Raw genomic sequence first — 24,896 nt, forward strand, 5'->3', positions numbered from 1 at the left:
CTTGTGTCCCTCTAATGCCGGGGACCTGGCTTGCACTGATATCCTCACGGTCTTGGATGGTGATCCAGTCGGGATTCCACAGTGGTTATTTGGAACACGCTGCGGTGGGCATGTAAGTTTTTCTGAGCTCGGCCGGTATGAGCCTGATTCCTCGGCTTTGAGTGCAGTAGGAGATAAAAAGAGCTAGCAAAGCAAGGCGGTGTTAGTCGCAATGATATGCAAAGGCTGTGTTTGAAATCTGATCTGAAATGATTCATTTATAGGTAGCCACTAACGGTCAAATTTCTAGCAAAAAATCATTTGAGCAATCAGAAAATCTGATCGGAAGTGAAATCGTTCACTATACCACCAACGAACCAACCTTTGCTTCACAACCAACACGAAAATCCAAATTTTGGTTCGACAAAAATTCGAATAGGTCGACTGTTTTTATAATAGTTCGTAATCGATTGTGTCCATCAATGGAGATTATATACAACCAACCTGATCAGAATTTCTGATCGCTCAAACAATTTTTTCACTAGAAATTGGACAGTTAGTGACCACCTTTAGCTTGATAAGGAAGGGGTGCTCCCCTGGGAAACACGTCGCAATAAAGATTTCAAACACAGCCTTTGCATGTCATTGCGGCTAGCACCGCCTTGCTTTGCTAGCTGTTTTTATCTCCTACTACACTCATAGCCGGGGAATCAAGCTCGTACTGGCCGAGCGCAGAAAAAGGTTTATACGCCCACCTCTGCGTGTTCCAAATAGCCACCGTGGAATCCTGACCCAGACCACCACCCAAGACCATGAGGATATCCGTGCAAGCCAGGTCCCCGGCATAAAAGAGGGACACAAGTGTGACATCTGCCAAACCTATATAGGTTTCTCCAGACTCGACAACCAGGTGAGACCTTTCCTATAGGGCCTAGAGCCCTCACCTACTAGTATGCCAGTGCACGCTTTTTCTCCTTTCTGTCTTCATATCCAACACAGTTCTATACAGTCCATCAATTAACAAACAATTTGGCGGCCTCAATATAATTTGCGCACCACCCTAATGGGGAGACACTCAGGTACCTTAGAACAATATTCAAACACAAACTTCAAACCAGAGTGTCTTCATGTGCTTCAACAATATTTAATTTACAGCCTGCAAAACTTTTACAAAACATGGTTCACACTACATCTAAAATTTCTAAAACCAACGCTACAGCATGTGAGCTCTTCTAATTACCCACTGTCCCCATCATGGTAAATCACCGTGTTGATCGCCCAGCTTGCGCCTATGCAGACCAACTGGTAAATCCAATCATGTCGGGACAATTGTGGGCCCTCCACCAGGCGCACACCCAAGGCCTCCTCATTCACACTCGAGCAATTGTGCACTGTTGCTTTAAGATGAAGCTTGTTTTTATCTTCTGCTACCCCCGGCCAGTCCTTGGCTTTCCTCTAGTTTAAGTGAAAGGGAAGTCCTATCAATCCTACATCACATGGGGATATAGCCACTAAAAACACATCCACCTTCTTTCTATCTCATCTCCGTATTGCCACAGATCAGGTTTTCTTCAATGCAAGTGTCATATACTGGCCAGCATTAGATAACAGTCCAATTGCTTCTCAAACCGCGCAGCGGTATACACAACAGCACTGCGTACTTTCAAGTGTAGTGATTGCCATGGGTTGGCTTGTTACTCACGACCTTCCTGCAGATATGGCGGACTTAAGAGGGAGCTATGCTCAGGGCTTCTCCTGTTCAGTAGCCTCCCGACACTCGGGTCGCATCACCTCCTTGCTTCCTGCTTAGGTCTCGTAACGTCTCCTCGCCATAGTGGTAGTGCTGCCCGGCGTCCCGGGTAGTGAGCGCTCACATGCGTCTGCCGAGCCCCGCCCACTGACGCAGTTTGCCCCGCCCACGGGGCTTTCTCAAAGTGTGTGGGGTTTGGCTCTGTCAGCAGCAATGCCTCCTTATAGAGGCCATCATCCTCCGGTTTCTGGCTCCTCCCTGGTTTACCATCCACCATCTTTCTTTCAGTCAAGTTTAAGGGCAAAAGGAGCTGCTGTTTTTTCCTTTTAAACATCAGATTGCTTTTTTCGGGACAAGTTCACTCAATCCTATTTGTTCTTCACTATATCCCCATCATTACTTTAAGAAATAGACCATATTCAAATCCGAGTTCAGGCCGTCTGGTATTCTCGTCCCCAGACGGTAGATCCAGGTTGCTTCAATTTTATATAATTCGTTTTCAATATCACCTCCTCTATGGGGCAATTTTTGTTTTAGGATACCCTTGAATCTCAACACTGTAGGGTCTTTATTGTGAAAACGAGCAAAGTGTGTCCCCAGCGGGCTGTCCTTTTCTGCTTTTTCAATGTTTTTCACATGCTCCCCAATACGGGTACCTAGACGTCGTTTTGTTTTCCCAATATACAATAAGTTGCATGGGCATTTTATACAATATACCACTCTTTCTGAATTACAATTTATATTGTCCCTGATCTCGAAGGACCTGGTACCCTTTGCATTGGAAAACTCTTTTGTTCTCTCTACCAGTCCACACACATTGCAATCCCCACAGCTAAACATACCAAATTTTTGAGGGAATTTATTCAGCCATGTTTTTTTCTCTTTACTCACAAATTCAGATCTTACTAATTTATTCTTTAGATTGGGGGCTTTTCTCGCCATCATGTAAGGTCTTTCGCCTACCAGATTTCCTATCCTTCTATCTAATGACAGAACACCCCAGTGTTTTTGCAACACTCTCTGCAGTGGATACCAGTGAGCCCCATAAGCTGTAATAAATCTGATGGGATCTTTCCTATCGGGCCTAATCCCACTTTTTTTACGTGGCGATCTGCCTCTTCTCAAAACCTCCCTTTTTATTTCAATCATTTTTTGGAATTCCTGTTCCACCAATTCATCAGGGTATCCTCTCTCCACTAACCTCTGACTTAACTCACGACCTTCCCTTAAGAAATCCTCCTCCCGTGTACAGTTTCTTTTATGTCTATAGAACTGTCCCCTTGGGACAGCTCTTTTTTGTGATTCCAAATGATGGCTGGAGTAATGCAATAGTGTGTTCCCAGCGGTGGGTTTCCTATAGGTGGAGGTTATCAGCCTTTCTCCATCCCTTTGAATTTTCAAATCCAAAAAGGACAATTCATTCTCACTCCACTCATAGGTGAATTTGAGATTCCTCTCATTTACCCTCAGGCTTTCAATAAAACAGTTCAGCTGATCCCTAGTGCCTCGCCAGACCAGGAGCACGTCGTCAATAAACCTCAGCCAGAGGCGAACATGCCTCTGGAAGAGGTCCATGGGGTACACATCCTGCCGTTCCCACAGCCCGAGATGTAAACAAGCGTAGGCTGGGGCACAGGATGCCCCCATCGACGTGCCCCTGGTCTGGCGGTAGAAACGGCCGTCAAAGCAGAAACAATTGTACTCCAAGATTAATTGTAAGGCCTCCACTATGAACTCATTGTGAAGTCCGGAGTCTGGGAAATGCTCACGTAGGAAGAAGGCCGTAGCGGCCACCCCCACCTCGTGGGGGATTGAGGTATACAGGCCCTCGACATCCACACTGACAATCAGATCCTCCCCACTCATAGGGACCCCCTCCAGGACGGCCAATACGTCACCAGTATCCCTAACAAATGAGGGTAACGCCTCAACCAGAGGTTTTCATTTCCCATCGAGAAACTTTCCCAGTCTCTCTAATGGACCGTCAATTCCTGACACTATTGGCCGCCCCGGAGGTTCCGTCCTGCTTTTGTGGATCTTGGGAATGATGTAAAAAATCGGTGCCTTAAAAGTTGTGACCCTACAAAATTCTGCCTCCCTCACCGTGAGCACCCCCAACTCCTTCCCCGTATCAACCAGGGAATTCACCCTGCTCTTTATTGCCAAAAATGGATGTTCCTTTAACCTTAAATATGTTTTTTGATCACTCAAGAGTCTAAGACATTCCTTCCTATAGTAGTCACTTGTGAGGATTACAACATTTCCCCCTTTATCACTTGCTCGGATGATAATATCATCCCTTTCCTTCAAAAATTCCATGGCCTGTCTTTCGCCTGGGGTTAAATTATCAGTTTTGGGGGTTCTTTTGGGGAACCAATTCAGTTTCTCCATATCTTTCTGTACCAAGTCTCGGAAGGTTTTTAATTTGTAGTTCAATTGGGGCATGAATTGCGACTTTTTATGAACATTTTGGGGGCAGGGGTTTAGGTGTTCCAACATGGCGGTAGTGGTTTCCTCACCCACTCCACCCTCATCCCAGAGGGATTCCAGATCCCTAAGGATACTTCTGTCTTCTACTGACATCTGGCCCACAACGGGCCTCACTTCCTCCTCCTCTAAAATACCTCTGCTGGGATCAGTCTGATCCTCAAACAGCAGCTTGAGTGCCACTCTTCGCAAAAAGAAGGTGAGGTCTTTGTATACATCAAATTCATCCCCTCCTGTGAACGGTGCAAAAGTCAATCCTCTTTTTAATAAATTTAGGCAGTCTTCTGATAGTGTTAGATCTGTCAAATTAATAACATTATTTTCTGACATATGCTGTTCCACTACTTCTGGCCCCTTATTGGCTGCACTCTTTTCTTCACCTCCTTCTGACTCTCCTTTTGAGTTTTTAATATACTTTTCGTAATTACCTCCTCTATTTCTTCCTCCTCTTCGTCTTCCCCTTCTTCTTCTCCCCTTCCTGCCTCTAAAAAAACCACCCCACCTTTTCCTGAGCCTGATTCACCCTTATTCTCTTCCTCTTTTTTCTTTCTCCACTGTCTACTTCTGGACCTACTTCTAGGCCTACCTCTTTGGCATTCAAAAAATTCCCCGTTGTTCCAGGATTTTACATCTTCATGGAATTTCTGCAATTTCTCCCTTTTAATTTTCTCCTGATTTTTTTCCCACATCCAATTTTAGTTGTTTATTTAATTTATCAAATTTAGGATTTTTTTGAAATACATCCAACTTTTCCTTGCTTATTTCAATTTCATCACTTAGTTCACCCAATTGTATCTCCTCCTCATCCACTATCATTTTCATGACTGTCAGACCTCTTGTTATGCAATCCTCCTTCCATTTTCCCATAAATCGTTCTGTTTGTAAGTGTTCTGCCGGAACTATCCGCTCCCTTAGGCCCCAGGGAACCACCCGTTCCTTGATGTAAAATTTTAAAGTTGAAATGTCCCACTTCCTCCTCAATGATTTTATCAATAGTTTCTTATGTTCCCTAAATAATGGTTCAATCTCCTCCTCTTTTCCTACACTGGTGTTTCCAGCCACACTTTGCCCTTCAAAAGCCCCACTGATATCCTCAATCTCTGAGGTGATGATATATGCCATGGCAAACTTATTATCCCTCAGGACCGAGCCAATACTAACCGATATTGCAAATATCACTGCTAAAATCCAAACTATAGTTTATAACCACCTTTGGTTGCCCTGCAGGCTGCCTATTGCTCAAATTTTTGAGCTAATGAGTCCTGCCAAATATACTCACATAGTCCATCAATTAACAAACAATTTGGCGGCCTCAATATAATTTGCGCACCACCCTAATGGGGAGACACTCAGGTACCTTAGAACAATATTCAAACACAAACTTCAAACCAGGGTGTCTTCATGTGCTTCAACAATATTTAATTTACAGCCTGCAAAACTTTTACAAAACATGGTTCACACTACATCTAAAATTTCTAAAACCAACGCTACAGCATGTGAGCTCTTCTAATTACCCATTGTCCCAATCATGGTAAATCACCGTGTTGATCGCCCAGCTTGCGCCTATGCAGACCAACCGGTAAATCCAATCATGTCTGGACAATTGTGGGCCCTCCACCAGGCGCACACCCAAGGCCTCCTCATTCACACTCGAGCAATTGTGCACTGTTGCTTTAAGATGAAGCTTGTTTTTATCTTCTGCTACCCCCGGCCAGTCCTTGGCTTTCCTCTAGTTTAAGTGAAAGGGAAGTCCTATCAATCCTACATCACATGGGGATATAGCCACTAAAAACACATCCACCTTCTTTCTATCTCATCTCCGTATTGCCACAGATCAGGTTTTCTTCAATGCAAGTGTCATATACTGGCCAGCATTAGATAACAGTCCAATTGCTTCTCAAACCGCGCAGCGGTATACACAACAGCACTGCGTACTTTCAAGTGTAGTGATTGCCATGGGTTGGCTTGTTACTCACGACCTTCCTGCAGATATGGCGGACTTAAGAGGGAGCTATGCTCAGGGCTTCTCCTGTTCAGTAGCCGCCCGACACTCGGGTCGCATCACCTCCTTGCTTCCTGCTTAGGTCTCGTAACGTCTCCTCGCCATAGTGGTAGTGCTGCCCGGCGTCCCGGGTAGTGAGCGCTCACATGCGTCTGCCGAGCCCCGCCCACTGACGCGTTTCACCCCGCCCACGGGGCTTTCTCAAAGTGTGTGGGGTTTGGCTCTGTCGGCAGCAATGCCTCCTTATAGAGGCCATCATCCTCCGGTTCCTGGCTCCTCCCTGGTTTACCATCCACCATCTTTCTTTCAGTCAAGTTTAAGGGCAAAAGGAGCTGCTGTTTTTTCCCTTTTAAACATCAGATTGCTTTTTTTCGGGACAAGTTCACTCAATCCTATTTGTTCTTCACTATATCCCCATCATTACTTTAAGAAATAGACCATATTCAAATCCGAGTTCAGGCCGTCTGGTATTCTCGTCCCCAGACGGTAGATCCAGGTTGCTTCAATTTTATATAATTCGTTTTCAATATCACCTCCTCTATGGGGCAATTTTTGTTTTATGATACCCTTGAATCTCAACACTGTAGGGTCTTTATTGTGAAAACGAGCAAAGTGTGTCCCCAGCGGGCTGTCCTTTTCTGCTTTTTCAATGTTTTTCACATGCTCCCCAATACGGGTACCTAGACGTCGTTTTGTTTTCCCAATATACAATAAGTTGCATGGGCATTTTATACAATATACCACTCTTTCTGAATTACAATTTATATTGTTCCTGATCTCGAAGGACCTGGTACCCTTTGCATTGGAAAACTCTTTTGTTCTCTCTACCAGTCCACACACATTGCAATCCCCACAGCTAAACATACCAAATTTTTGAGGGAATTTATTCAGCCATGTTTTTTTCTCTTTACTCACAAATTCAGATCTTACTAATTTATTCTTTACAGGTAGTTCTATACAGGTAGCAGCACCTGTGATACAAGGGGACCCACAGATAGCTCTCCGATAGTAAACTTTACTACCAGAATCCACAGATCTACAAGCTTTTGTATTGCACACTGATATAGTTATACATGTTAATTAAGTCACCTCTCAGTGATATTTTGTTCCAGGCTAAATAATCCCAGTTTGTCCGATCTTTCTTGGTAAGCAAGACCTCCCATCTCACTAAATAATTACATTTCCAGGCTTTGTACCCGCTCTAGAATGTTAGCATCCTTCCTTATAGTATGGTGCCCCAAACTGTATCCCATACTGCAGACATGGCCTCACAATTGACAGAGAGAGCAGTATCCCATACTAACATCTTGTGATTTTAGTTCGCTTTTTATGCATTGCAGGATTTTGCTTTAGCTGCAGCTGCTGATATTAAAGACTGTTGCTTAATTTGTAATCAACCAGTAATCCAGTCATGTCTAATGTTCCTAGCTGTATGCCATTTATTTTTATGTGGTGCTCTATCATTGGCACATCCACGGTTAAAATTACTAGGCGCTCCCTAATCTTATGCCTATTATTCCACCCTGTATATACAATTATATCTTTTCGCCCACTATCCTCAAAGGTGGAATTTCATTGTGGTATAAAATCTTATTGTCAGGAAGTCAGAAACTCCTCAATAAATATGTACGTTCATGGTCAGAAGAACTATACTGCAATATTGGCTTACCAGATTTTATATCAGCATGTCATAATCTCCATAAATTATCCTCTTGTATAAATCAGAGAATCATTACACAAAATCTTACTCAATTGGTACCTTACCCCGAAGAAAATAGCAAGGATTTGGCAACATCTCCTCACCTTTATGCTGGAGAGAATGTGGACATGTGGGTACATTACCCCACATCTTATGGTTTTGTCCAAAAATCAAAAATTATTGGAGCTCAATGTTTAGCCTTATTGCCAAGATTTCAAACAAACCATAGTACTCTCTCCAAAACTGGCCCTTCCCCACATAGGCCTAGAAAATTTTCCTTTGAAACAGACTGGTTATAACTCAAATTTTGTGTGTAGCTAGATCACAACTTTTACAAAATTGGGGCACTTCTGACATACCAACTATGCAACAATTAAAGTATCAAGTTGAACTTAATCTTCGTATGGAACAAATATTTAAAAGCAGAAGACAGCACATGATCCCCTCTATATTTCTCTTCTCACTTAATTGGCCAACTGAAATCCCTCTCGGTTAACACTCTCTATGGGTCATTTAATGCTTTTTATGGATCAACCTAAAAAAGACAATCTACTGTCCATTAAACCCATAACCTCTTTCCTCTATCTCATCCTATTAACCCACTCCTATAAATAATTGACTAACCAATAACCCAATAACAATATCTATCCAATAATCACTACCTTTCATGACAACTTAGCATTCCAGATGGTCCCCTCCATCTTCACCCCCCCCCCCCCCCCCCAATCTCCCCCTGGCTGATACCTTCCCCTCCCTTAGATAGACCTTCCAGAACTTGTATTCCGTCTTTGATAAGTTTTGTTTAGAAGTATTATACCCGAGAAAGATGGCATCTATCTTGACATGTTGTGTGTATACACTTAGATATGATGCTAGATCAGAGTGTAACCCTTTAGATAGGAGTTGATATACTTCAATTTATAATGATTTATATTGCTTTGTATTGTACTTTTGTTCTCTTTTAGTGAGTGTTTATTATAGCAATGTCATCTAGCATTAACAGTGATCTATGAAACCTACATTCTACGTTAGGATATCAATGCATTCTATGTGTTTTATGTACTGCATCACACAAGATGACATATAGTTTCTGTATGTTGTGTATTGTTATTAATTCCTTTTTTCCTTTTTTTGTATAGCGCTTTTCTCCTGTCGGACTCAAAGTGCTTGCGAGGCAGCCACTAGAGCGCACTCAGTAGGCAGTAGCAGTGTTAGGGAGTCTTGCCCAAAGAGCTCCTTACTGAATTACTGGCTTACTGAACAGGCAGAGTCGAGATTTGAACCCAGGTCTCCTGTGTCAAAGGCAGAGCCCTTAACCAGTACACCATCCAGCCACCATTGTTAATATAATCCAATAAAAATTTATTGTGAAAAAAAATAAATTACTAGGTGATCTGACGTACTGTATTAATATACGTTTTAAATCTACATTCATATTTGTGCATTGAGTAGCAAACCTATTAGCTCTACAGGGTAGACTGTAGAATTCATATATCTTTCTATTATTGATACTTCTGTGTACTTACCAGGATACATGTCCCCTGTGCAGTTCACTTTCTATGTGAAGATATTCATCCCGTTCGCGGTTTCAATGGAGCTTATATTTTATATAATGCTTTATTATGCATTCTTTTTGTTTTCAATAAAAAGATAATTGCTAAAATTACTACGTGATTAAAGTGAACCTCAGACGACAGGATACAAAAGGTTTATATGTAGCAGGGCTTCTTCAAGACCCCTCTCCAGGATGATAGCTTCATCGCTGCCGTCCTCCGGCTCCTAGATTCTTCGGTAAATGCCCCATTAGATTCACCAGTTGCAGCACACTGTGCATGCACGGCTTGGCCATGAATCCACCCCCGTCGCCAAAAGCATTCTGCGCCCACGCGGAGAACGCTCCCAGCCGCGGGAGTGCGACAGGGGAGCGTGATCTGTACGGAATGTTCGTTACTGAGAGTTTTGTGCACAGAGGGAGATATTACTTGCTTGCCAGTTGGAAACAGCTGTTATTGCCCACAGTGCAACAAGGTTCACAAACAGCAAACTGTCTGTACCATGGTCATGACACCACACTGTTGGAGGAGTTTCACCACAATATCATCCATCCTGACCCCCTGATCTATTCGAGAAAAGGCACAGACATCCCTTATGGTGGCTCAGAAAAACGCGCTGCCCTGATGGTGCATTAGACATACCTCTGTATCTCTCAGAGAAAACCAAGTACCTCGCAGCCTAACACTTTTGATCCGCAAATCCCAAAACTGGAATTGTCTCATGCACAATGGTATTCATCACTAGGCAACGGTACAGAGAATGCCAAGGTCACCCAAGGCTGTCCCCTATAATGAGGCTAGCTCATTATTGGTAGTCATTAAGAGGATGGGAGACTAATATCCCCAGCACCTCCCCACAACAAATAAACCCCTCGATGACTGTACATACCATCTCCGCAGCACTTTTTTGCAGGAGCCCCATAACCAATCCCACAGAGCTAAACCTGGAGCCCCACTGCGGCCCACTAGATACTTCAGGGGGCGGAAAAAGGAGGCGATCCCTGCCTCCATGTCTGTAGATCACCTCATCGTGCACCATATATCATTCTGCCAGTCTACCTTATTAACCCACCTAATCCCATCCCATCATGTAGGGATTGCCCTAGATATATAGGATGATGTAAAACAGTACAAGTCATTACAGACTATATACACATACCATTAAAATCTATAATCAACCAAAATGAAGGTGAACACGTATTTACATATAGAAATGCCCACTCCAGTTTGGAACATCAACATAGTAAGTCATGTCCATGGACAATATGCTTGCATGTGGAGTTGTTCCATTACTAGGCCAACCTTATTTCCATGCATGCTGGGTGGCTGCCTGGGATTAATATTAATATTCATAAAAGCAAGTGGAGCAGCAAATCAAAATTCACCTACTGATTTTCAAGGCGAATATTGAAACTGCTGCTATTCTTACACTGTTAATGGCAGAGGCCTCAAACCTGCTACAGTCAGTCAATAAGTGACTGAGGTTCAAATTCACTAAATGGGCGGAGCCACAAACAGCCAATCAGATTTCTTTGCTGGATAAACTGCTTCCATTCACACAATTTTGATGCCAGGAACTCAAAAGCTTGCAAACTTGGACACCGAGTGACTGTGTGTTAAAGAAACTCTGTAACAAAATTTTCAGCCTTAGTTCTTCTATCCTATAAGTTCCTTTGCCTGTTCTAATGCGCTCTGGCTTACTACAGCCTTTCCTAATTGCACAGTGGCTGTGTTATCTCTGTTATATGATCTAATCTGTTTTCTTCTGTTGCCTCTGTCGGGCTAAGGCTGGAATGTGTGGAATGTGCAGGGCTGCTTGTGATTGGATAGAAGCGATACACACCCTCTGCAGGCCCCCTGCAGGCTCTGTATGACTCACACACTCTGCTTATGTGAGCATATCACAAGCTGGTTAGTTTGTTGGTAAACACTGCCTAAAACTGTTAATTACAATCCAGGATTGCAGCAGAGAGTGGCAGAAACAGCACAGAGGGGCCCAGGAGAACATAATGAATAGAATGAATAGAATGGTATGCTTTTTGCTGTAAAAATTTTTAGAGTACAAAGTCTCTTTAAGGTTACAAAACCTGAGTGGAATCAAAAACAGATTTCCCTAGGAAAATGTAAACTGCAGTCCTTCTTAACTGTTAATGTCAGGATTCTCAAACTTTGCACAGTTTGTCACTGGGTGACTGGGATTAATATTCAGAAAAGTGGGTGGCGCCTAAAAAAGCCAATCAAAATTCGCCTGCTGATTTTCAAGGGGAATATTTAATTTGCTGTCATTCTTGCACTGTTAATGGCACAAGCCTCAAACTTGGTACAGTTGGTTATTGGATCACTGGGGTTCAAATTCAGAAAATGGGGCGGAGCCACAAACAGCCAATCATATTTGTTTTGTATTTTACTAGGAAAATACAAATTATTGTTGCCAAGAACCGCAAAGCTCACAGACTTGGTCATTCAGTGACTGTATGTACAGGTTACAAAAAGTGGGCAGAACCAAAAACAAATTTCACTGGGAAAATAAAAACTGCAGGCCTTCTTACACTGTTAATGGCATGGTTCTCAAACTTTGCCTAGATGGTTACTGGGTGACTGAGATTAGTATTAAGGGAAGTGGGTGGAGCCTATAATTGCTAATCAAAATTCACCTGTTGATTTTCAAGGGGAATATTTAAATTGCTGCCATTTTTACACTTTTAATAGCAGATGCCTCAAACCTGCTACAGTTGGTCATTGAGTGACTGGGGTTCAAATGCTGGAGAGGGGTGGGGTCACAAACAGTCAATCTGATTTGTTTAATTTCTTTGGAAATATACAAAGTCCCAGCTGCTTATCTGTAGCCGTGTTTTGGCAATTCCTCCAGGATGGCTGCTGCTGAGAGATATTGCTTGTCCCCTCCCCAAACACCTGTAAGAGTAATCAATTTAAATGAACCCGCCCTTATATAAAGGACTCCTCCTCCCTCACCAACTCAGTTATTAAGAGTACATCACCTTTAACATACATAAAACTTAGCAAATATGTTACAATAGGGATGGGAACTCGGCAGCCATCCTGGAGGACTCGCCGAAACACGGCTACAGGTAAGCAGGTGGGACTTTCTCCTATCGGCCTCCAGGATGGCTGCTGCTGAGACCAGCGAGAAATTTTCCTTAGGGAGGGATGATGGCTTGTAATACTTTCTTCAAAAAACTCTGATCCTGGCTTAACAGTAGTTCAACTCTGTAGTGTTTCACAAAAGTTGTGTGTGACGACCAGGTAGCTGCTTTACATATCTGTTCCAGGCTTGCTCCCGACCTCTCTGCTCAAGAGGCTGCCAAGGATAGAGTAGAATGTGTCGTAATTCTAGTATAGACTACTTCCTGCGATTCCCTGTAAGCCCAACCTATTCGCTTCATAACCATCTAGCTATGGCGCTTTTTGATGCCTGCAATCCCTTTGAGGCTCCCATATATGATACAAATAAACAGCTAGATCTTCTCCACTGAGCTGCCCTTTCTAAATAAGCTATGATAGCTCCTCTCACATTAATCTGTTCCACTGCTCCACTAACATCCTGCGGATTGGGAGAAAAAGACGGTAAAACAATCTCCTGTGAATGATAAAAAGCTGAAGATACCTTTGGAAGATATGCTAGGTCAGGTCTGAAAACAATTCTATCTGAATGAATAACCATATAAAGGTCCTTAACCCCCTTGGCAGTATGAAAAATACCGCCAGGGGGCAGCGCAGCAGTTTTTTTTTATTTATTTTTTTTAATCATGTAGCGAGCCGAGGGCTCGCTACATGATAGCCGCTGCTCAGCGGCATCCCCCCAGCCCCGCCGATCGCCTCCGGCGATAGGCGATCAGGAAATCCCGTTCAAAGAACGGGATTTCCTGGAGGGCTTCCCCGTCGCCATGGCGACGGGGCGGAATGACGTCAGCGACGTCGGGACGTCATTGGGAGACCCGATCCACCCCTCGGCGCTGCCTGGCATTGATTGGCCAGGCAGCGCTCGGGGTCTGGGGGGGGGGGGGGGGGGCCGCGCGCCGCACCGGATAGCGGCGATCGGGGCGCGCGGCGGCGGCGATCGGGGTGCTGGCGCAGCTAGCAAAGTGCTAGCTGCCTCCAGCAAAAAAAAAATTTAAGTAAATCGGCCCAGCAGGGCCTGAGCAGGGCCCCTCCGGCGGCTTACCCCGTGTCACACACGGGGTTACCGCTAAGGAGGTTAATGGATAATGCCTGAATATCCCCAATTCTGCTAGCTGCCGTTATTGCTACCAGGAAGGCTACCTTTAATGTTAGATTCTTTAAAGGGGTCTGAGCAATAGGTTCAAATTTATCAGAAGTCAAGAAATTTAGAACTAAGGATAAATCCCAAGGAGGAACCAATTTTTCTGGCACTGATTGGAATTTCGCTACTAAAATAAAAAAATTCTTTAACAAAAAATCTTCTTAGACAATTGTGTATGAAGAAAACCCGATAAGGCCAATACGTGGACTCTTAGGGTGCTTACCTTCAGCCCCATATCAAGTCCACTCTGTAAAAATCCCAAAATAATCTTAAGGTCATCCGTCTGTAGATTATTCCTTTCCTTCCAGGAAGAATATGCGTTCCGAATTTTTGTATATTTCCTCCTTGTGGAAATCTTTCTGCAGTTAAAGGGAAGGTTCAGGGAGGGTGGGTAAAAAATAAAAATCAATTTCCACTTACCTGGGGCTTCCTCCAGCCCGTGGCAGGCAGGAGGTGCCCTCGCCGCCGCTCCGCAGGCTCCCGGTGGTCTCCGGTGGCCGACCCGACCTGGCCAGGCCGGCTGCCAGGTCGGGCTCTTCTGCGCTCCAAGGCCCGGAACTTCTGCGTCCCACGCCGGCGCTCTGACGTCATCGGACGTCCTCCGGGCTCTACTGCGCCTGCGCAGTAGAGCCCGGAGGACGTCCGATGACGTCAGAGCGCCGGCGTGGGACGCAGAAGTTCCGGGCCTTGGAGCGCAGACGAGCCTGACCTGGCAGCCGGCCTGGCCAGGTCGGGTCGGCCACCGGGAGCCTGCGGAGCGGCGGCGAGGGCACCTCCTGCCTGCCACGGGCTGGAGGAAGCCCCAGGTAAGTGGAAATTGATTTTTATTTTTTACCCACCCTCCCTGAACCTTCCCTTTAACTGAAGTAGATGCCACCACCTTAGAAAACCCGTCTTACCAGGATTCTTTCCTCAATACCCAAGCTGTCAATTTCAACATCTGGAGATTTGGATGAACATTTGACCCCTGAACTAACAGGTCTTGTCTTTGTCCAGATGCCATGGGCCTTTCAGGACTAGAGACAACAGATAGGGAACCATGCCCTTCTCGGCCACCAGGGACCTATGAATATCACTGTTGTCCTTCGACCTCCAGCTTTCTCAGGACCTTGGGGATGAGGTTGAATGGTGGAAATGTGTAGAGGAGACCGCTCAGCCAGTCCACTGATAACGCATCCAATCTGTTCCCTGACACCGATGGGTGGAGAGAGCAGAAATCCTCCAACTTCGTATCAAAATCAAAACAATCTGAAACCAACGCAAAAGCAAAACAGATCTGAAACACATGCAAAACAGATCTGAAACCAATGCAAAAGCAAAACAGATCTAAAAAACAAATGCTAAACAGATCTGAGACCAATGCATAAGTAAAACAGATCTGAGACCAACGCATAAGCAAAACAGATCTGAGACCAATGCATAAGTAGACAGATCTGAGACCAATGCATAAGTAAACAGATCTGAAACCAAAACACGTGCTAAACAGGTCTAAAACCAAAGCAAAGGCAAAACAGATTTGAAACAAATGCAAAATAGATCTAAAACAAATGCAAAATAGATCTGAGACCAATGCATAAGTAAACAAATCTGAAACCAATACAAATGCTAAACAGGTCTAAAAGCAAAGCAAATGCAAAACAGATTTGAAACAAATGCAAAAGCAAAATAGATCTAAAACAAATGCAAAATAGATCTGAGATCAAAGCTAAATAGATCTGACACCAATGCAAAACAGATCTGAAAACAATGCAAATGCAAAACAGATCTGAAACCAATGCAAAACAGATCTGAAAACAATGCAAATGCAAAACATATCTGAAACCAATGCAAAACAGATCTGAAACAAGTTTGAAAAAAAAAATGAACCCCTCCAAAGTCAACCTCCCCGCCCCGATTCCCTGATCTGTTCGAGAAAAGGTAAAAGTTTCTCATGGGAAAAGAGGCATCAGCTACTGATTGGGATGAAGTTCAATCCTTGATTACAGTTCCTCTTTCAGTATCAAGCCTGAAGAGAATTCATCACTACAGGTTCGTTTTAATGCTAGCAATTAACCCGGAAACTTTGGCCAAATTCGCGCACAGCTCATCCGCACATCCGGCGTGATCACGCGCCCATTGCAGTAAGAATCCTGCGCGGTTCAGTCTTGAGAACCGCACATACGCAGGACGCTTTGGGCAACCGATGCAATGACACGCTGGGTGCGCAGCCAGGCCGCGCATGTGCAACTTCAACCAAAGTCGTCAGGTTAACTGAGCCATCAGCAGGACCACGGAGTGTACCCAGAGGATGCCGAGGGACCTAACGAGCTACGGTGGGCTGGAGGAAGCCCCAGGCAAGTCCAGATTTATTATTTTTTATACCGCTGTTCAGGGTTCCTTTAACCACTTAAGTCTATTTGGACGGATATATCCACCCAGATAGACTGTGCAGCTCCCGCCGCCTGCCATTAGCCCCCCCTCCCCCCCGATCAGTGAATGGGAATATAGTTCCCATTCACCGATCTAAGTCCCCCGCAGAAAAACCGACGGTTGATTACATTACATTTAAAATTAGCTGTTTACCTCCCACACCAAAAATACCCAAATACATTTAAAAAAAATAAAAAAATTTACAATTAAAAAACAAACAAATAGTTGCCTAAGGGTCTGAACTTTTTAAATATGCATGTCAAGAGAGTATATTATATTTTTTTTAATTATAAGCTTGTAAATAGTGAAGGACGCAAATTGAAAAAATGCACCTTTATTTCTAAATAAAATATCGGCACCATAAATTGTGAAAGGGACATAATTTAAACGGTGTAATAACCAGGGCAAATGGGCAAATAAACTACATGGGTTTTTAATTATGGTAGCATGTATTCATTTCAAACTATAATGGCCAAAATCTGAGAAATAAGAATTATTTTTTTCTAAATCAGTTTTAACAGGAAGATTAAGAAAGAAATGGAAAAAAATTCATTAGCAAAATGTACCACCCAAAGAAAACCTAATTAATGGCGGACAAAAACAAGATATACCGTATTTTCCGCCGTATAAGACGCTCTGGAATATAAGACGCACTCAAGTTTGGAGGGCAAAAACCAGGGGAAAAAAAAAAAATACTAAACCTGGTGCGTCCATAATCCAGGAGCGTCTTATACATGTCCTGTGTGTCCTCATGTGTGCTCCTGTGCTTTCCCTATCCCCATGTGTCCTTCTGTGTGTCCTCCTGTGGCCCCCATGCGTCCTCCTGTGGCCCCCATGCCTCCTCCTGTGGCCCCCATGCCTCCTCCTGTGGCCCCCATGCCTCCTCCTGTGGCCCCCATGCCTCCTCCTGTGGCCCCCTGTGCCCCCCATGTGTCCTCCTGTGCCCCCTCGTGTGCTTCTGTGCCCTCCATATGTCCTCCTGTGGCTACCAATGTGTCCTGTGTGTCCTCATTTGCCCTTCATGTCGCCTCTGTGCCCCCCATGTGTCCTCGTGTGCTCCTGTGCCCCCCTGCCTTCTCCGTGTGCCTTCCGACCTAAGTTTCCTGATGCCCCCCCTTCCCTGAGTGTCAATAGCGGCAACTTACCTTTAACATGCTCCCGCGCCGATCCCAGATAATTGCGCTGCCCCCCGCTAGCATGCGCTCCCTCCCCCTTGCGTATCTGCCCCCCCAGGTGTGTGAATAAGTAGCGGCAGCTTACCTCCACAATGTGCCCGCGATGACTGCAGACATCCGTCTCCCCGGCACTTCGCGCTCTAATGACTGGCTTGAACTGATGACGCACAGTTCAAGCCAGTCACTAGAGCGCGAAGTGCCGGGGAGACGGATATCTGCAGTCATCGCGGGCACATTGTTGAGGTAAGCTGCTGCTGCTTATTCACACACAGGCGGGGGGGGTTTGCAGATACACAAGGGGGAGGGAGCACATGCTAGCGGGGGGCAGTGCAATTATCTGGGATCGGCAAGGGAGCATGTTAAAGGTAAGTTGCCCCTATTGACACTCGGGGACGGGGGGGGGGGGGGGGGGGGGGATCAGGAAACTTGAGCGGGCGGGAGGGAGGAAGGCAGGCACGGCAAGCTAGCACTGAAGGGCAGGGAATCCCCGACGTGGCCGAGGGTCAGCGGTTCTGTGTTGGCGGGCGTTCGTAAGCCGGGGATTCCCTGCCTTTGCCGTATAAGACGCAGGGACTTTTTCTCCTTATTTTTGGGGAAGAAAAAGTGAGTCTTACACGGCGACAAATACGGTAGATCAATTAATTGTGATAATTAGTGATTAAGTTATTTTTCAGGACTGTGGAGTCTGAGTCGAAGCAATGTTGGTTACCTGGAGTCTGAGTCGGTGGTTCATAAACTGCGGAGTCGGATGATTTTTTTTTTTTTATACTAAATCCACAGCCCTGGTAAGTATTAATGTGGCCATACACTTACAGATTTACAGCAGATTCCACCATCAGATAGATTCCTGTCAGATTCTACTTGACAGGCATCTGACAGAAATCTATCTGATGTGTGTCACACACTAGGAACAGATTTCCAATAGATTTCAGAATGAAATCGATTGAAAATCGATCTAAATGCATTATTGGAGCATTAGATCCAATGCAACTCTATGGGCCATCGATCTGCTGCCAGCAGCAGATCGACCTAGATCTTCCATCCTGTCAAACAGATCAAATCGATCGAAATCGGCCACAAATCGATCGAATGGGGAATTTACTAGAACCAATTTCTGATCGATCGATACTATAGAATCGATCGATGGCTAAAAACGACCAGTGTATGGGCCCCTTTAGACTAAGGAGCCATTTTGTCTGAGTCAGATGATTTTTGTATCTCCACAGACCTGGTATTTTTAAGAGCTTACCTACACAATCTGTTCATAGCATTCAAAATCTGTTGGAGCTCATACTACATGAAGGTCGGAAAATTGGCCAGTCACTGGAAAATCCAAATTTAAAGTGGACCTGAACACTTGCACAGGACACAAGGAAAAACATAGCAAAATGCACCCTGTATATATTTAGAGAGTTTAGCCTGTCTAATTCCCCCTCATCTGTGACTAATCACAGTTTAACTTGATCTCTCAGCTGGCTGCCTTGGCAGAGCAGCTAATTTGTAAGCATAGGATATTAAAAGGATACTTAAATCAAAATAAAAAAATGATTTTTACTCACCTGGGGCATCCCTCAGCCCCCTGAAGCTGTATGGTGCCCTCGCAGCCTCGCTCCGATTCTCCTGTCCCCACCTGTGGCTACTTCCGGGTTCGGCGACAGCCGCCGACAGGCTGGGAACGCAAGTGATTCTCCGCGTTCCCAGCCGCTATATCACCCTCTATGCTGCTATAGCATATAACATATACGTAAGTATGCCTTTAACCCCATGTCTGCTTCAATGAAAGCAGGAAGTAGACATACTTCAGATTTATTGCACAGTTTGTATAAGCAATAAATATTTTATTTTTAAGGTTATGTTACTGCTTGTCTTTTATAGCAGAAAGGAAGGTCTGAATTCAGGCCCACTTTAAAAGTGTGTACTGGGACTGTTAAGCTGCAGTTGTAGTGCTGAGTGGCACAGGAAACAGGTAGGCAGAGTCCGCTCTGTACAAACAGGGAATGGCTGGCTTGCTGCCTCCTTCCAGCAGTTCCAACAACCTTTTGTGGGTGATAAAAGATAGAGGGAGGTGTTAGTGCAGTATTATCAGAGAAGCTATTGTAGAGTCTTCTTAGCAAACTTAAGCCCCATATACACGATACGATTCAAATTGAATTGAATAGAATCCCGATCGGACATGTTGGATTTAATCGGATCGTCAATAGAATCGTAATCGAATCGTGTAGATTGGGCTTTAGCCCTGTGACCCAGGCAAGAACTTTCAAACAGATTTACTGCGCAAGGAACAAAAGTGTGCATTGCACAAAACTTTGGGCATGGCTAATTAATGGGAATTTACCATCACACACTTAAAAAAAAAAAAATTTAAAGCCGATCTACTATAAGTTTTAAGACCCTGAGAACAACATGCATATTATACAGACTAAAAACCTTTATTTACCTTGTTCGCCATTCTGGATTGTCACTAGCAGTGGATGACGCATGTGCTCTGTTGAAAATCCACCATGGAGACTGCCCAACTGGACTCCATCTGTTACTATGGTTATGACTCTCTGTCCTGAATTATCCACAGATGTTCCCACTAAATCACCAGACACGATCTCCGCAGAACCTGGTGGCAACAGACATTAATTTTGCAAAACACATAAGCAATTTACACCACACCACTTGTGATATACAGTCTAAAAATATACCGGTATTTCTCCATCAACAGTATGCACAGTAGAAGCAGTAGAGTGTTGTAACGTATTAGCCATCAGTTAAAGCAAGAAGTTTTGTTTCAGGACAATACCATTTATTGGCTAACTTAGAGGTAAATAAAAAGTAAGCTTTTGCCTAAAAAAAAAGCAATCTTCAGATTTTGTTACTGTATATTAAAAAGATGTTAAATCAAAGCTTATATACACTGGACATTCCGCTAGCAAACTGGAAACAGTACAAATGGACAAATGGCCAATGGAGTACAAATGGCCAATGGAGGGGACACTGAGCTGTCCCCTCCATTGGCCACAAATGTGATCGGCTCTCATAGGCTATTGCTATTGGGGGGATGATGGGTAGTGAAATTTAAAGTTGAATAAGCATTTTTATTAAAAAATGATAAAAAATAAAATAAAACAAACAGCAGCAGTGATCAAATGCCATTAACAGAAAGCTCTGTTGGGGGCAAAATTAATTTTTGTGCTAAGTGTTATGGCTCTGCAGTGAGCTTTTAAAGCTGCAGAGCCCTGAATTGTAAAATATAGCCTGGTCACTGTGGGGTGTAAGCCTACGGTCCTCAAGAGGTTAAAGATCCTGCATACCAGATCTTTAAACACATAGCGACCCCAGAGCGCACTGTTTCGCTGTTTGCCCCACCTGCCGGAAGCCACGCAGTTGTACACCACACTGACGTCCCTCCTTACAGCAACAGTATGCATCCTTTGGGTATATCACAGTAATCCAGCTATACAGCCCAATTTTCTGTAGTACCACCCTTATAACCGAGATTGATTCGGATCGTTAACACTGATGGTGCATGTGTAGGCACCTTTAGATAACAGGGAAGGAAAGCATTATGGGACATGTGGCATATTAGAATAATTTTATTTGACCAATTTTACATTTACAAGGAATTTGACTTGGCAGTTACTTCACAGACAATATGATATGTACAGAAAAAAAAAAGTGCGCTCAGGATCCAAAAGAAAAATCACAGTAGCCATCCCCCAATGTCACAGTTAGCAATGAAAGCGCTTCTGACAGAAAAATTCCTTCTTGTAAAAGAAGCGTTTTTAGGTGGGCAAATGGGACACAGAGGCATGTTCCCTTCTAAATCTCATGCCTCTGTCCCCTCTTTGCCACTCTCTGCCCCCCCCCCCCCCCCCCCCACCCACACCCCTGTACTGCTCTTCTCGAATCTACCCACAGTAGATTCTTAGCAGGAACAGCACTCTTGCAAAATTGCTCCCTCTGGAGTTAGGACCGCCCCTTCACCGCCTCTCTGTGCTGCCTCTTCTCAGCCTTTCTTCCACCCTTCCCTGCCTCTCCTCCTGTCCAGAGCCAAAAGCTACAGCGTCAGGACCCGAGTCGCAGCTTTTTTTTCCCTGCAAAACCGAAACTTGTGGATTAAAAGACTCTGCAGCAGTGGCAATGTACTCTACTTGATCCAGTTAGCTCCTCCCCTCCCCAGATCAGGTAGTATTTTTGTGGTGCAGCTGGCTTGGGTGTGCTTAAAAAAAAAACAGCAGTTCCAATATGCCCCAGCACCAACACCACACCCCATTCATGTGCGCACACCGGATGAACAGATTGTGTCTCCAGTGACCCCCTATTCCCCCTCCCCTTTTCCCCTGTGCAGTTTGTTCAATGCTCCATGCAGTTCCTACTGAATTGTGACAAAATATTACTTAATTCACACTATTCATGTGTGCTGTAGGTCACTCTTCTGGGCAGGGCTGTGGAGTCTGTACAAAAATCCACCGACTCCGACTCCTCAGTTTAGGATTCCACCGACTCAGATTCCTCGACTCCGACTCCTCTAATTTGCATATTATAATCTTGTTGATTGAAGGTATGCAACATGAAATTCGTCTCTAAACTGCCAACGCTTAGGAATTTTAAAAGACAACTGAAGTGAGAAGGATATGGAGACTGCCATATTTATTCCCTTTAGTCATAGACTAAAACTAGTCCTTGGTAAAAGTACTTGTAAAAGGTACAGACCGGAACAAAGAACATCTATCAGGCCCTAGGCAATGTAACTGTGGATACATGTAAGAGTGATGTGCAGGTACTCTGCAGGGGAATAAGGAGATTCTTCCTCTATTACCCATCCTTCATGCACAATCTGAACCAGGTTTATGGGTGATAGACAACTCCTCTGTGTTCAATGTGCACAACATTCTCAGTGGATTAACTGCAGCTCTGTGGAGAGTGCTTATGTAGAGTATAGTACTACTGTGTAACAAAGTAAACCTGAGACAGATGAAATTAAAGTTTTATACGTACCTGGGGCTTCCTCCAGCCCCCTTCAGGCTAATCAGTCCCTCGCTGTCCTCCTCCGCCACCTGGATCTTCTGCTATGAATCCAGGTACTTGAGCCAGTCTGGCGTAGTGCGCATGCACACACTCCGCCGCCAAGAGCGTACTACACCTGCGCAGCACTATTGCGCAGGTGTAGAACGCTCCTGGCTGTGGAAGCAGCATGCAGCCGGACTGCGCTGACTGGCTGAATTACCAGGACTCATAGCAGAAGATCCAGGTGGTGGAGGTGGACAGCGAGGGACTGATTAGCCTGAAGAGGGCTGGAAGAAGCCCCAAGTATGTATAAAAAAACCTTTTCTTTTCATCCTTCTCAGATACCATTTTATTCGTAGTCACCAAACCAAATTTTAACATATCAAATTATTTGATATCATGAGCAAAGAGAGTGTGTACATTTAAATTTGCATAAATCAGAATCAACGCAGAATTATTTCCATCTCATTGACCATCTCTATTAGTGACACGGCTACACATCAGGCTTTATACTTACAGCATAGACGTTATTTAGTATATATAAGAGCTTCCTGTGTACACATCATATATACTGCACAGTCACAATCAGATGTGTATATCTAACTTTAAAAATACGGGGACTGCTTTATTGAAGCAGCACAAGTCATTCATTTTGATTGGTTTACTTCATTTTTGTGGACTAAGCACAGCTATTACTGTATGTATAAATTATTTAGGATGACTATTATCTGAGAAATAGAACATTTTATCATATTTTCTATTTTAATTACAGTTTAAATTAATTAGGAGTCGGAGCATTTTTTCCCGACTCCAGGCACCCAAAATTGCCCCGACTCCGACTCCACAGCCCTGCTTCTGGGTCATAACTTTAGTGCTTCGGCTAACTTTCTGATAGTCAGACCATCTTGCCTTTGTTTAATTCAACTGTGCTCAGATGTCATTCATCAAAAACCATCAGGTCACTTTTTTTTTTAACCACTTGAGGACCACTGGTTTACACCCACCTAGAGACCAGGCGATTTTTTACAATTCAACACACTGCAATTTTAACAGTATACTACACAGCCATACAACTTACCACCCAAATAAATCTTACTTCCTTTTCTTGTCACTAGTAGAGCTTTCTTTTGCTGGTCTCTGACCACTACCGCGATCCCTCCCCCCTAAATTGACCCTAGGCTGTGATCCATAATTGTCCCTAATTGCATAGGCATCAGCCTATGAGAGGGGATTTGATTGTGAGCCGCTGGGAGGGACAGCTAAGTGTCCCCTGTACTGCACTAGATCGCAGAGCTGTACAGATGTAACCAAACAGGTTTTTTGTTAACAGCCCGACAGCTGCGATCATGGGCTGGCAGGCTGATCACAGAGCTCTGTGCCTCTGCAGGGAACATTCGTGCATGCACGTTCCCAACTAAACCCCACCTACAGGACCTGATGCCGATCTGCGCTACACGGCCCTGTAGCTGCCATTTTCCCGCCGCCGATCTGGGTTAGGCAGTCGGGAGGCGGGACAGCAGACCATGATCATGATCTGATCAGATATAGCTGCTGTTTGTACATTGCTTAACCATACTGCTACCAAAGTCGAGGACTGAGATATTTCCAGGTGCTGGTATTCATTTCTAATACAGTATAATCACATTATAGTAAACTCTGATATGGAAGAACTTTGGGTATAATAAACGAAAAGTCCAAGTCCAAGCGCCATTATGAGTATAAGGGAGTAACATCTGGTACAGTAGACGTGGATATAATAGAATTTATTTTTATTGTGAACCATTGTTTGTGTCCCCTGTGGTAGTCTGTATGCGGCTATAGTAAAAATTGGGCAGGCGCATGCGTCATACTTCAGTTGGAGACCCATGAACTGTGGTCGATGGGCAGCCACTTCTAGTTTGCTTGCTATTTGCACGCTACTATGGGCCAGTGTGCATTCCCTCAAAAGAACTGGTCAATGCATAGGCTAAAACAACAAGTTGCATCTACTGGTGAGACCTTGGCTTCCTGTGTAAGCTACTGCCTGATTACTGAGGACACTGTCCATAATCTGGCACATGCTTGTACATAACTGCAATGCTCTATATAGAAGCTGCACAAAAAAAGTGGACAGAGGAGCAGACCATCAGTACTGTACCTGCATTAACTGGTGAGACCTTAGCCTCGTCTGCCCAGAACGATGAATGCAGTTTCTTTACACACAAAAAAGACTTGATGAGATGTTTATTTGTTTGGTTATATACTTCTTTATATAACTATGTTTAAGAAACATGCAGGCTATCTCAGTTTTATGTACAGAGGCTCGGAGCCCCCCAACCCATAAGTGGTCCGCCAGGCGCATCAACTTACCCCAGATATGGAAGACCACTTTGAAGACGTTGCTTGCCATGTGACGTCACGCATGCGCCATCATCCATAGCAACCGCGTGTTGTCAGCTGACGCGTCTGTCCTAATCCCTGACTGGTAACAGCTACAAAAAAGGTGTGTAAATACCTTTTTTCTTTAAAGACTAACTGTCGGACATAAAATTAAAAATCAATTATTTTTATCTGGAAAACAAGTAA

The 24,896-nt window shown here is 44.2% G+C and overlaps 1 protein-coding gene across 2 annotated transcripts in view; it reads right to left on the reverse strand.

Annotated features, from left to right (window-relative positions):
* LOC137532743 (GA-binding protein subunit beta-2-like) overlaps positions 1-24,896 on the reverse strand; it is a 433,369-nt gene that overhangs the window by 321,248 nt on the left and 87,225 nt on the right. For both annotated transcript variants that reach the window (XM_068253596.1, XM_068253597.1), the window contains exon 6: positions 19,774-19,944. In XM_068253596.1, the coding sequence (XP_068109697.1) occupies positions 19,774-19,944 (171 nt within the window). The remainder of the gene's footprint in view (positions 1-19,773; positions 19,945-24,896) is intronic.

Source organism: Hyperolius riggenbachi, chromosome 9 (assembly GCF_040937935.1).
Source record: "Hyperolius riggenbachi isolate aHypRig1 chromosome 9, aHypRig1.pri, whole genome shotgun sequence".
NCBI lineage: Eukaryota > Metazoa > Chordata > Amphibia > Anura > Hyperoliidae > Hyperolius > Hyperolius riggenbachi.